The following is a 14,588-nucleotide window of genomic DNA, read 5'->3' as shown; positions in this document are numbered from 1 at the left end:
AAAGGAAAAGAGGACATCTGATAAAAGGGAGGCTGAACCGAGGGATAATGGGTATGCTCTGCCCACCAAAAGATTTTTTTTCCTTGTACTTGCTTCAATAATATGTAACGACCAAATCTTTTAGCTAATATTTACATTACTTTTGTTTTATCCGCTGTGTTAACTAAGAAATGTATCTAAGTGTTTCAACTATTTATTGAACATGTACCGTGAGAAAGATAATATGCTAGGCTCTATGGTGTGCACAAAGGAAGACCTGGTCCTGTTCTTAGAGGATAGCACTGAAAGGCCTGTCACTCAGTCCCATCTCCAGAAAGTTCACCTTTTTCTCACAAATCAATATAATCTGATTATTAACATAATGTCTGTCCCACCTGTCCCAAGTTAGGCATTCTCAGAGTCTAAGACTTCATTCTCCAAGCTACTGAAATAGCCTCCTCACCACAATCTCGGTCTTTCCTAAGTCACCAGATGCCCTTCTAAAGCACAGATCTCAAACTATCTCCCTTCTCAAAATCTTTCAACCACTCATCTCTGCATAAAGAACCAAACCCAAAATCATTATCAATGTTAAGTCATTCTAAATTATGTGCTGTTCACAAAACATTCTTCCATTTGTATCCTTTAAGGTTGTTCCTTCAACCCACAATGTTCCCTGCCTGGCTAAAACTCAGCTCTTCTTGTTAAAGTCCTACATAATAGCCTTTATAGCCCTAAATCATAAAAACTTTCAGCCCTAAGCATGAATCAGGTAGCTGACAGAAGAGGAAATATCTTCAACAACTGTAATTCAGTCCCCGTGTACATTTTCTAAGCTTATTCTGCCTTTGTGGCAGTTATCTTTCTGACTGTAAATATTCAGAAGCATATAACTGTTCCTTTAGCTTACATAAACAGTGATCAGCTCCATCAAATTAATCAGATGGCCTCTGGGTTCAAGTTTGTGAGCCCACATGTGAGCCCACATGTTTGGGCCAGATCCCAAACCACTATCACTCCCACTGAAGTACAATGCCAACCTGAAGGCCCTGTATCATGTTTCTCCAATTTCAACACTTCCACAATTGGTTGGCTTTTCAGTAAGTTTTGACACAATGGAATGCTACTGTATCCCTTTAATGACGTAGGTTTAGGGAAAAAGGACTAAAACTTGAGTATCTTAATTCTGTGTAGGAGACAGGACATGACAAGACTTTATAATCAGCTTAGAGAGTTCAAATGAACCTTGTCAATATATCAAATAAATTCATGAGAGGTTAAGGGTTTTCATCCATGTCACAGAGCTACAACACTGGAGCCAGAACATAATTTTCCCCAATTACATGATCATTTACTTTTCTTAAATTAATTCTAAGCAGGCAATACTAAAACAAAAATCATTAATCTGGGCATTTTAATCAGGTCAAAAAATTTTGTATCCTATAAATTTAAAATGCACACCATTCAAGTATCAAACTAGGATATCTGGCATAAATAGGATGAATAACAATAACTGGAAATGAGGAATGGTTAAAGACTACCAATAACTGAAGCAGTAATAATAACAGCTAGCAATTACTGAAGGCAGCATTTAATATATATGGGTATCAAGCTAAGCACTTAAAGACATTTTTTCATTTTAATCTTCACAGGAACTTTAAAGCATGATTCTCACAAAAGAGAAAGCTGAGGCATAGACAGCTTAAGTAACTTGTCCAAGATTATAAAATGAGTAAGCTATACTATCTACCTAGATCTGTGATAAACTTCTAAGATGTTTGCTGTTAAGATTACCTTCAAATTATTTTTATCTTTAGAATAAAACTCCTTTGTAAAAAAAATTCCCAACTAATGAAATTAGCTCACTCAGCCTTAGTGAACAGCTGTTACAACCTACATTTAAAGAAAGCTTTTCTACTTAAGTTTATAAATTGGCTATCACCTTGATGTTAAAATTAGTTAAAATGTATCCAAAAGTTGATTTAGTCACTGACAGATGTGTCAACAATATATTTCACCAATACATCCTGAAACAAAAGGCTTTTATGAATTTTCAACCAAAATAACAGAAGTTAACATTATACACCCAAGAAATTAAAAACTTTAAAGAGATACCACGGCACAGGATTTACTTCATTCAGCTAAAGTTACCGTTTTTCTCTTTTGGCCATTTTAATATTGAGCATCTGGAGCACAAAACAGTATTTGCAAATCCCTTAATTGCAGGTACTTGACAGAATGGTGAATTCCATGGCCACCCACTAATCAAAGCCTCTTCACTTGTTATATACATGATCCAAGATTACTTACTTTGAAAAATATTACTATGCTACAAATCATTACCACTAATTGTTGAGAATTTGTGACATTTTATTCAACAGCTCGTCTGTTAGAACAAAAAGCTGTTAACCTACCTGTCACTGCTGGTACTACTGCTGCTGCTGATTGAGTCACTACTGGAGGATCTACTCCTAGAGCCGCTGCCGCTAGGGGACCTGGTAGGTCTAGACGCTTGGCTAGCCAGTCTCTGAGGAGACTGATTTCTAGACTGTGATGAATGTGGTGACCGACTCCTGCTGTGCTGGTAATTCCGCTCTGGCCTTCTGCCTCGTACCTCCCGGGTAATATCATCCCTGTAGATATCCCTGTGTACCACACTGGGCAGTGTAAACTGCTCCCGAGCCCTAGGTTCGTATCGGGGGTCATGAGCATCAAAACGGTTTGGACTTCGACTTCGAGAAGTATAATAGAGCCCATGTTGTAAAGTCCGCTCGCGAGGATCTCTATAGTAATCCTGATCGTAATGTCTTGTCCGATCAAATCCTCCCGTCCCCCGTTCATGGTGTCCATAGGCACTATGTTCATAAGCACGCTCCCTGTTATCTGAAGCCCTGCATTTAGGAGGGGGGGAAAAATATTTACTCAATCAGAAAAGGGCAAGCAAAACTAAAAGCAAGTCATGCAAACATTCATTTTAGCATTGTCTGTCTTTGCAACTGTCATTTGCTAAACAGCATTAACCTACTTAGTAAGCAAACACTACTAAGCTTAACATTTTACTTAACTCCAAAATTTTCACAGCTGAGCAACCATTGTGTATATTGGGCTTTCATGACTAGTGTTCTGCAAGTCAGATGCTCTTTTTATTAGGGATTTTCTGGCTTATGTACAGAAATATACATATACCATCTCCTTTTCATTTGCAGTTTAATGTAACAAGAAGGGACTGTCATTTTAATATCAAAGTTTTCTATACTTCCACCTGATTAAAATATATACCAAACTTTTACTTACTTGACAAATTTATTTTAGGCAAAATTTCCATAATACATTTTAACACAGACATGAAAGCCCTATTGCAATGTATGTCCCAGCAGTAAGAGGGCATTTTCAAAGAAGTCCAGAAAAAAATTTTAAGTATAACTTTTTCTCATTAACTTTCGACTTCTTGAGTAATTATAAAAACTACCAGATTATGTAAACTGCTGTGCCCAATCACATTTAATAACAGAAATGGAATCTTAAAAGAAAAAGACAACAACTTAAGTTATCAAAATACTGGATTGACACATGCTATTCTATTGTAAATTCAATTAAAGAATAAAGATTATTTTATCTCCTGGTGCTATCAAATTCCACATAATTTTTAAAACAACTATTCCATGATTCTACTTGTTAATGTTTATACTTGTTTAGAGGAAATATACTCTCAAAGGTTTTAGCTAAAATCAAATTGCCTCTGATGAAATCAGCCAACTTTGGAAACTAAGATATTCATTCGAAGGTTGCTATCAGCAATGGTTTAACCTAAAAAAAAAATTTCTGTAGGACATGAATATTTGCCAACCTACGGTTACAAAAAATTGTTGCATGTTCAATTACACACGTGCAATTATGTGCTAATACTGAAAACCAATTCTAATCCTATAAAGAAATCTTAACATCTTCTACTTTTGCAGAAAACCAGAACTCATTTCCTGAGTTCCTAAAAGACCATTTCATCACCTGAATCTCAACTTGAGATTGGGTTTCTTCCCAACCTTATCTTTGGATCAGATCTTGTATCAAAAGATTAAGAAATCATCAAAAACACAGAAAAATTAGAATCTTTCCAGTGAAGAATATCTGGCAAAAATCTTACAACTAATACTATGTCCCCAATACATACATAGATCCAAATCTCTGCACTAATCTTCATTTTCACCCACCACTTCACTTAGTAGCAACCATACCTTCCTAGGCTATTTCTGCTTTTTGCTGCTATGATGTAAAGCAACTGGCATGGCAAAAAATTCAGTAATACCTTTCCTATTTAAATGTATTAAATAACTTTCTCCTTTTTAAATTTGCTACATTTCTGGCAATTGGATAGGTACTTCAACGTCTAACAAACAACAGGGTTTCCTTTGAGACTTAAGACAAAATTTCACAAATAATTCATTTAGCACCCTATCAAATGTTAATTGGTAAAAGCTGTTATTAACGATACAACAGAAGCAATAGGCAATAGTTCTAGGAGAATTACTGCTACAGCTGATATTTTAGGAAGATACAGAAGGCAGGCACAAGAACTAGCAGGGCTGAAATCTAATAGCTATTCTTTGATTCATCTATTAGTACTAAATACTTCTAGAGTTAGTGGGGGGAAAAAAGAGAGAGTTTGACTTGGGTTAGGAGAGGGGCTAATATACACAGGTCAGGACATACCAACCTTTTCCAAGTGTGGAAACACGACCTATAATCCCAATTAAATCTAGGGAGAGAATTGTGAACATAACTTCCCCAATTTTGGCCCCTCTTATGGGGGTAATCCACCTTCTTAATGGGCAAGGGTGTCAAATGATACTTAGATGAACCATAAGGAAAAAAAAAATCTTAGTGACCAGATAAAATAATTCCACTGGAAGCAAGTAGTCCCAGACAAACTGTAACTCTCAAACCCCCAGACTTCTTTCTTGAGATAGCAGACAATTATAAATTCATCCACATTCATAAAAATTTCCAGCCCTAAGTAGGAATCAGGCAGCTGACAGAAGAGGAAATATCCTCTACGATTCCACCAAATGAGGAAGAACAGTTGCTCCCCATTAGTTCACCTTTGTAGCCATCCAGCACAGTCAATTTTGATTGCTGTATCCACAACTGATCGTCACCATGTGTTCAAGGCTAAAGTACCTTTAACTGGACAGCAACTTGCTTAAGAAACAAAATAGTAATCCTCTTCCCCTGGGCTAATGGAATCTTGACTGCATGACATCCCATACATTCCAGCAATTAGAAAAGAATGGCTATATTCCAGGACTTAGAAACATTCATCATCTCAAATTTCTCCCATTCCATCAAGGAGTATAATTCCAACATGGAAACTGTGTAGATCCAAAATGGAAAAAATCAAACATTGCCTTCACTCTTCTTCATCCAAGTAAAGATTTCCAGATTAAAGTATTGTTTGTAGGATCCAAGCGGTTGAATCATTATGGTCTGCTAGGTTTTTGGGGACAATCCAATTTGTTTGTACACTTTGTGTAGTGAAAATTGAGAAGCAGATATCAACTTCTAAAAGAATCTGTAGGCTCTAATATTCCAGAAATATTCCATATAGTACAACCACAAAATCTGTAGCCAAATAGCTCCATCAGATAGCAGAGATATATCCAAGGAAGGCCTTCAGATTATCCAAGAGAAGGAATAATTAATTCTAGAAGACAGGTAACTCCAAAAATGATACTGCCATACAAAATCTTCCACCATTTTATATCTCAGGAGTAGATATCCAACCAGCTGCAGGAAATAATCCTCTACGATTCCACAAGATACCAGCCACTGGGATAGAAATCACTTCCGTTTCCAACCCAAAATAGGAAACATTGAGAATGCCCAAAACTTTAAATCCATCTGGGGCCCCTAAATATGAGTTTCTGTTTCTCACCATATCAAATACAAAATACCTGCCTACAGAAACCTTGGAACTTACCCATCAAGTCTCCGCTCATAACGTCCTTCTCGTGCATGAAGTGATGGTGGGGGGCCATAAGCAGGCCCTCCACCACCTCCTCTGAACCCAGAAACCTCTCTACTACGAGATGCTATGGAAACTGTATCATCCAATCCCCGAGCAGCACTCGGAATGGTGCCTGGTTCATTATAATCCGTGCGTAGGTCTCTATCTCCCATTTTGTTGACTGAGTTGTGAGCTTTCTGTGCACTTTTGATGTCCACAAAATCCACAAAGGCAGCCACTCCTCCTTCAGATCCCCTCTTGGGGAGAATTTTGACACTTTCCACACGGCCATATCTGGAAAAAATAAAACCAACATTATTGTTGCATAACAATAATTTTCCAAGAACAGTTTTTGAAAATGAGTTTCTTATTTTTAGACAATTTACATTATCTATGTATGTGGGAGAGGTTACAAAGTGACACTTAAGATGGCTTTTACATTCACATTTTTCTTTCTTGGGGAAAATTTACAAATTTTTTTTTAAAGTAAGCTCTACACCCAATGTGGGGCTTGAACTCATGAGCCCTGAGATCTAGAGTCACATGCTCTACTGAACCAGCCAGCCAGGTCCCCCAAAATTTACAAACGTTTTAACCATTTTATTACTCTCACTTCTTAAATATTTACTAAATTACTTTTCACCTTTTTTTTTTTTTTTTAAGATTTTATTTATTTGCGAGAGAGAGAATGAGAGACAGAGAACCTGAGAGGGAGGAGGGTCAGAGGGAGAAGCAAACTCCCTGCTCAGCAGGGAGCCCGATGCGGGACTCGATCCCGGGACTCCAGGATCATGACCTGAGCCCAAGGCAGTCGCTTAACCAACTGAGCCACCCAGGCGCCCTACTTTTCACCTTTTAAGAACCCTTAGCTGAAATGAATCTCTCAGATTTTTTTTTTTAAGATTTTTATTTATTCATGACAGAGAGAGAGAGAGAGAGGCAGAGGGAGAAACAGGCTCCCTGCTGAGCAGGGAGCGCAATGCAGGACTCAATCCCAGGACCCTGGATCATGACCTGAGCCAAAGGCAAGATGCTTAACCATCTGAGCCATTCAGGTGCCCAACAGTCTAATTTTTTAATGCAGTTTTCTGCTATTTAGTTTTTTCCAAGAGGTTAAAACTACTAAAATTTATAATTTAGGTATACTTAAAATTGTTTTTCATTTAAATTAATAAATTTGAGAAAATCTTTTGATAGACCCTATGTTCCCATTTTTATTAAAAAAATGCTTGATATGTCTGTAAAGAAAAATTTTAGGGCACCTTTTATATTTGGAAGATATATGTAAGAAATATACTGATTTGGAATTTTAAAAGTCATGAAAATTCTATGAATTTCATTAGGAGTTAACTATGCTTTATGCACTTATATCTGGCATTTTAGAAAGGCAGGCACAGCAATTGTAAATATAGCATTCTTATTTGCTGACAAACCAAAATCATAATTTTACACTTCTCCTGGAGCTGACATAATCAGAAAGCAGAACTTTTCTCTTTACATTCTCTAGTGTAAGTTATACCTCTCACAAGGGAAACATAATCCTAAAATTCTGTTTTATCAGGCAACTGAACTAGAAGTAACAAAATTATTTGTTGATACTGAATTAATGACGGGATCTTTTTTAATTTGGAAGAAATTTGATAGAAATTGGAATAGTTCTTTTTTTTTCCATACAAACATTAAACAATACCTTCCACTGTATCTGACAAAGGACTTGTATCCAGAGTATAAGAAATCTTGTAATTCAACCCATTTTTAAATAGGCAAAACACTTCAACAAAGAAGACACACAGATGGCAGATAAACCCAGGAAAATCTGCTTAAAATTATTAGTCATTAGGGAAATGCAAATCAAAACCACAATGAGATACCACTTCACATCCACTAGGATGACTATTTAAGGCAGAAAAAAAAAGGAAGAAAAGAACAAGTATTGACAAGAATGCAGAAAAATTTGAAATCCAGTGCAGATCTAGTAGAACTATAAAATCGTGCAGCCACTGTGGAAAAGTTTGGCATTTTCTCAAGAAGTTAAGCATAGAATTATCATATGATCCAGCAATTCCATCCTTAAGAAGTGAAAACTGGGGCTCAAATAGATATGTGTACACCAGTGTTCACTGCAGCATTATTTACAACAGCCAAAAGATGGAAACAACCCTAGTGTCTACCAATGAATGAATAAACAAAATGTGAAATATACGTATAATGGGATAGTATATTAAGACATAAAAATAAACAAAGTTTTGATACATGACATAACATGGATAAAAATTATTTAAAACACCACCCTAAATGAAATAAGCCAGACACAAAAGGACAATTCGTTTATGATTCCACTTATATGAGGTATCTAGAATAGGCAAATTCATAGAGACAGAAAGTAGAATAGAGGCTAGGAGGAGCAGAGACAAGAGGGAAATGGGGAGTTATTGCTTAATGGGTATAGAATTTCTGTATGGGACGAAAAAATTCTAGAAATAGATAGTGGTAATGGTTATATACAACACCATGAATGTACTTAACACCACTGAGTTGTATACCTAAAAATGGTTAAAATGAATGTTATATTATGCATATTTTACCACACCCACACCTACAAAGTTTATCACTAAATGGAAGGTTGCATAGGTTTTTCTTTTTCTTTTTAAAGATTTTTATTTATCTGACAGAGACACAGCGAGAGAGGGAACACAAGCAGGGTCAGAGAGAGAGGGAAGCCCCATGTGGGGCTCGATCCCAGGACCCTGGGATCATGACCTGAGCTGAAGGCAGACGCTTAACAACTGAGCCACCCAGGCACCCCTGCATAGGTTTTTCTATTAAAAAAAAGAAGGGTGCCTGGGTGGCTCAGTCAGTTAAGCATCTGATTCTTGATTTCAGCTCAGGTCATGATCTCAGGGTCGTGGAATGGAGCCCCAAGAGGGGAGTCTGCTTGAGATTCTCTCCATCTCCCTCTGCCCCTCTCCCATGCCTGCACGCGTTTGTGCTCGCTCTCTAAAATAAATTAGGGCGCCTGGGTGGCTAAGTTGGTTAAACGACTGCCTTCGGCTCAGGTCATGATCCCGGAGTCCTGGAATCGAGTCCCACATTGGGCTCCTCCTTCTCTGTGGGGAGCCTGCTTCTCCCTCTCCCTCTGCCTGCCACTCCCCCTGCTTGTGCTCACTCTCTCTCTGTGTCAAATAAATAAATAAAATCTTTAAAAAATAAAATAAAATATAATTAATTAGGTAATTTAAAAAAAAGAGGGAAGCAGCAAAGGGAAGCAACTCCCCATCAAAAATTCAGTTAGCCAAAGAATAATACGGGGAAAACAAATGTTTAAGCTTATGTCCTGAATAACAAAGAGTTAAATACAATACTATGCATTGATTATTAATTACCAAATAATCATTCCATAGATTATGGGTGTAAAATAAAGTCAAATCATGCTCCCTTCCTCAGAAGGGCAGGCTTACCATCTCTATCATTTTTATATAAGGAGAGCACACTTTAGAAACAAGACATAAATTTATCTTCCAATTCAACAAAGGAGAACTCAATCAAGTATTACAACTCTACATTACTCTTCTATACTGAGAAGACTGGAAACTCCCAAATTAAAAAAAAAAAAAGGCAGTGTCTAACTCTTCATATCCATGAAAACTCAGCTGGTAAAGGTGATGTCCTGATTTTCTCTACTCTTTCCAAAATAACACATTTCCTACAGTTTTCAAGTATTCAAGATGAAACATTTATCTGACATTTAGTAGTTAAAAAAGTATCAAACCACAATTAGGTAATATTTCCTTTTCAACAACATTGAGCCTTAGATACATACAGGTTTTCAGAGAACCTATGGAATATTTTCCAGTAATATACAGAAAATATCAATTTCTAAAATTACACGGTGATTAAGTTAACTCATTTATAATTTCTCAAGAATTAAGAGAACCTAAGTTTAAAATAAATGAGAACAGAAAGCTAAGAAATTGTGTTCGACTGCTACAAGCTGCAGTATGTAACTATTTAATAGGTTTGTCTTCAAAAACACAGTAAAGAAACAATACTAAATTGGCTTCTGTTTGGTCAAAATGTTCAACATTAAAAAATATTAAATTGATCAACATACACTGTATTCTAAGTTTTTAAGAGTCAATTTAAAAATTATCCAAGGTAAGGGTGCCTGGTTGGTTCAGTCGGTATAGCATTCAACTCTTAATCTCAGGATCCTGGGTTCAAGCCTCATGTTGGGGGAGCCAACTTAAAAAAAAAAAAAAAATTACCCAAAATAATGCCACGTTTGTTGAAATGTTTGGTCTCCTTTCAACAACAGACAATTTAGGGGTGCCTGGCTGGTTCATTTGGTGGAGCCTGTGACTCTTGATCTTGAGGTTGTGGGTTTGAGCCCCATGTTGGGTGTAAAGATTTTTTTTTTTTTTTTAAGATTTTATTTACTTATTTGACAGAATGAGAAAGCAGGAGAGCACCAACAGTGGAAGCAGCAGAGGGAGAAGGAAAAGCAGGCCCCCCCCGCCGAGCAGGGAGCCCGATGTGGGGCTCAATCCCAGGACCCTGGGATCATGACTGAGCCAAAGGCAGTCGCTCAACCAACTAAGCCACCCAGGCGCCCCTAAAGATTACTTTAAAAAAAAAAATCTTAAAAAAAGAAAAAAACCCACAATGGACAATTTATATAATAAGCACTGACAGTCCTTAGCAGTTCCTTGAAGAATATAATTTCAGTGAATTAATGGCCTCAGAGTTCACACTGGAAAGCAATGTTGACATAGTGGAGGAAAAGCATGAGAGTATAAGAAAAGACACTAATGTTCTGATCCTAATTCAATTATTAATTGTATGATTTTTAACAGGTACTGTTCTAGGCACCTGATGCATATCAAGGAACAAAGCAAAGATCCCTAGCCTGAGGGAATTTAATTACAATTTAGATCCCTGAGAGGTGAAGAGTTGTCCTATTCTAAACTGTTTTTATCAACTCCACAAGAAACTTACTCTATAATTTACAAAGCAACACCATTACATAAAGCTAAAGACATAACCCTCAACACAGACGTACTTCTCAATACCCCTTCTTTCCAGAAGGCACTGCACTCAACCATTATTGGCTGGGTTATCAATGAAAATGCAATTAATTTTAATTCTAGTTTTTGCAACTGATCCTACTAATAAGCAATAGTAAAGAATAGCCACATACAGTACTTGCTTTTCACAAAAAGCCTCCTACTACAGAAAACAATCCTCCCCAAGTCATTTTTTTTTTTAAGAGAGGGAGGGAGAGGGAGAGAGGGAGGGGGTGGGGGGGGGGGGGGGGGGGGGTTGGTAAAAGTAAAGGGAGAGAATCTTAAGCAGGCTCCATGCCCCTGCGTGGAGCCCAACCTCACAACCCTGAGATCATGACATGAGGCAAAATCAAGAGTCGGATGCTTAACCAACTGAGCAAGCCAGGCACCTCTCCCCAAGTCATTTTTGAAACAACAATAGATCCACTCTGCTTAGACAATACATCTGAATTCTACATCTACCCTTTGCCCAGTTAACTCCTGGTGTTAAAATATCACATCTGAGTCTTTTATGATTACTAACATTACTGCTCTATTTCCAAGTAAAGAGATCCCTTCTAAAGCTACAATGTTGTCCCACTATTCCAGGTAAGAGTTATAGGATCATACACAGGGAGAATATTACCCTTTTTGAAGAGGCATGCAATTAACCTAAACATCTACTCTGTAAAACCCAATATATCACTTTCCAAACATTGCATATTTTATCAAACTACCAATGGTTTTGTGTATTTCCCACCTTCCCACCCTTCCATCCCATAATGGCCAAGATGTTCCTTATTCAAAAGTAAATGGCCAATATAAGCTCAGACAGAAAGAAAGTGAAGAGCAAATGAACATGTCATAAGGGATAAAAAGGTCTAAAAGATAAATATTAAAGCCTGGTTGGGCTACCTATAAGAAATGTTTGTGTTTGTTTTTTATTCAAAATCATTCTTCTTTCAAGGTCAGACAGCTGGGTCTTAAGTATATCCATTACAATTACCAAACTACCTGAAATAATGCAGTAACATCAACACTTATATTACCTTTTTATAGCAGTAACTTTTTACAAAGAAATTACTAATATATAAATCAACCCATCTGATCTATTTATTTATTTATTAAAGTTTTTTTTTTAATTTATTTATTTGACATAGAGAGAGCACAAGTAGGCAGAACGGCAGGCAGAGGGAAAGGGAGAAGCAGGCTCTCCGCTGAGCAGGGAGCCCGATGCGGGGCTCAATCCCAGGACCCTGGGATCATGACCTGAGCCGAAGGCAGCCGCTTAACCGACTGAGCTACCCAGGTGCCCCTGATCTATTTATATTTTTAATCTTTTTTTTTTTAAAGATTTTATTCATTTGAGAGAGAGAGAGAGAGAGAGTATAAGCAGGGGGAGAGGCAGAAGCAGAGGGAAAAGTAGACTCCCTGCTGAGCAAGGAGCCCGATGTGGGGCTCGATCCCAGGACCTAGAGATCATGACCTGAGCCAAAAGCAGAGATGCTCAACCATCTGAGCCACCCAGGCACCCCTGATCTTAAATTCAGACCAAAAGGCTGGTTTTCCCTCTTATGACAGACCTTTATTTTACGTCCTACACTAATGACTAGAAATACTTCAGGCAGACCAAAAGGCAGAATCCTTAACAACTTAATATGTTATAACAGCATTTAAATTAGAACTGCCCAGGGGTGCCTGAGTGGCACAGTCGGTTGAGCCAGACACTTGGTTTCTGCTTGGGTTGTGATCTCAGGGTCATGAGATCAAGCCCTGCATCAGGCTCCACACTGGGTACAGAGTCCGCTTGGGATTCTCTCTTCCTCTCCCTCTGTCCCTTCCCCTCTCGCTCTCTCAAATAAATAAATCTTTAAAATAAAATGAATAAATAAATTCAAGATGGCCACATTTTTCTTACATAAATCACAGGTCAAAAATTTTATCATGATAAAACACAATATAAAATAAGGTATTAAAAAAATAGGGGAAGGGAGGGAAAACAGAATGGAAAGAAATCAGAGAGGGAGACAAACCATGAGAGACTCTTAACTATAAGAAATAAACTGAGGGTTACTGGAGGGGAGGTTAAGTGGGGGGATGGGATAATTGGGTGATGTGATGAGTACTGGGTGTTATACACAACTGATAAATTACTGAACTCTATCTGAAATTAATGATGTACTATAGGTTGGCTAATTGAATTTAAATAAAAATAAATAAAATAAAAATAAAATAAGTTCTTTTAAACATTCTTTTAAAGTAAGATCTATACCCACTTGGGGCCTGAATTCATGATGCTGAGATTAAGACTCATATGCTCTACCAACTGAGCCAGCCAGTGCCCCTGGATTGTACACTTTAAAAGGATGAGTTTTAGGGGTGTCTGGGTGGCTCAGTCATTTAGCGTCTGCCTTCAGCTCAGGTCATGATCCCAGAGTCCTGGGATCGAGCCCCGCATCGGGCTCCCTGCTCCGCGGGAAGCCTACTTCTCCCTCTCCCACTCCCCCTGCTTGTGTTCCCTCTCTCGCTGTTTCTCTGTCAAATAAATAAATAAAATCTTTTTTTTTTTAAAAAAAGGATGACTTCTATGCCATGTGGATTATATCCTAATAAAACTTATTAAAAGAAAAAGATACGGAACGCCTGGGTGGCTCAGTCGGTTAAGCGTCTACCTTCAGCTCAGGTCATGATCCCAGGGTCTTGGGATGGAGCCCCGCATCAGGATTCTTGCTCAGCAGGGAGCCCACTTCTCCCTCTGCCTGCCTCTCCCCCTGCTTGTGCTCGGCTCTCTGACAAGTAAATAAATAAAATCTTTATTTAAAAAGAAAAAAGAAGAAAGAAAAAAAGATACAGGGACGACTGGCTGGCTCAGTCATTAGAACATGAAATTCTTGATCTCAGGGTTTTAAGTTCAAGCCCCACATCTGGTGTAGAGATGAAATATTTTTGAAAAAAGAAAGACATAAAATAATGCCTGTCACTGTCCTTAAATACAAAAGATTTTGTATCTCCTTTAGTCACAAAGATCTGTTATCTCTAGAGGGTATTATGCTAAGCAAAATAAGTCAATCACAGAAAGATAATTATCTTATTTCACTCATGGAATTTAAGAAACAAAACAGGATCATGGGGGAAGGGAGGGAAAAATAAAAAAAAGACAAAATCAGAGAGGGAGACAAACCATAAGTGACTTTTTTTTTTTTTTTAAGAAGAGACTCTCAACTATAGGAAACACAACTGAGGGTTGCTGGAAGGAAGGTGGGTGGGGGGATGGGGTAACTGGGTGATGGGCATTAAAAGGAGGGCACTTGATATAATGAACACTGGGTGTTATATGCAACTGATCAATCGCTGAACTCTACTTCTGAAACTAATAATACACTATATGTTAACTAACTGAATTTAAATCTTAAAAAAAGATCTATGTTGGGGCGCCTGGGTGGCTCAGTCGTTAAGCGTCTGCCGTCTGCCTTCGGCTCAGGTCATGATCCCAGGATTCTGGGATAGAGCTCCACATGGGGCTCCCTGCTCGGCGGGAAGCCTGCTTCTCCCTCTCCCACTCCCCA

At 37.9% G+C, this 14,588-nt stretch overlaps 1 protein-coding gene across 1 annotated transcript in view; it reads right to left on the bottom strand.

The window, feature by feature from the left end:
* The window catches only part of SPEN (spen family transcriptional repressor), a 92,592-nt gene that overhangs the window by 59,522 nt on the left and 18,482 nt on the right, over positions 1-14,588 (bottom strand). Inside the window, 2 exon segments of the mRNA XM_021684051.2 lie at positions 2,394-2,870; positions 5,954-6,274. Coding sequence (XP_021539726.1) covers positions 2,394-2,870; positions 5,954-6,274 — 798 coding nt within the window.

The sequence above is a fragment of the Neomonachus schauinslandi genome, chromosome 4, assembly GCF_002201575.2.
Source record: "Neomonachus schauinslandi chromosome 4, ASM220157v2, whole genome shotgun sequence".
NCBI classification, from domain to species: Eukaryota; Metazoa; Chordata; class Mammalia; order Carnivora; family Phocidae; genus Neomonachus; species Neomonachus schauinslandi.
Note: the sequence above shows the minus strand (reverse complement) of the source record. Positions and strands in the feature narration are given on the sequence as shown.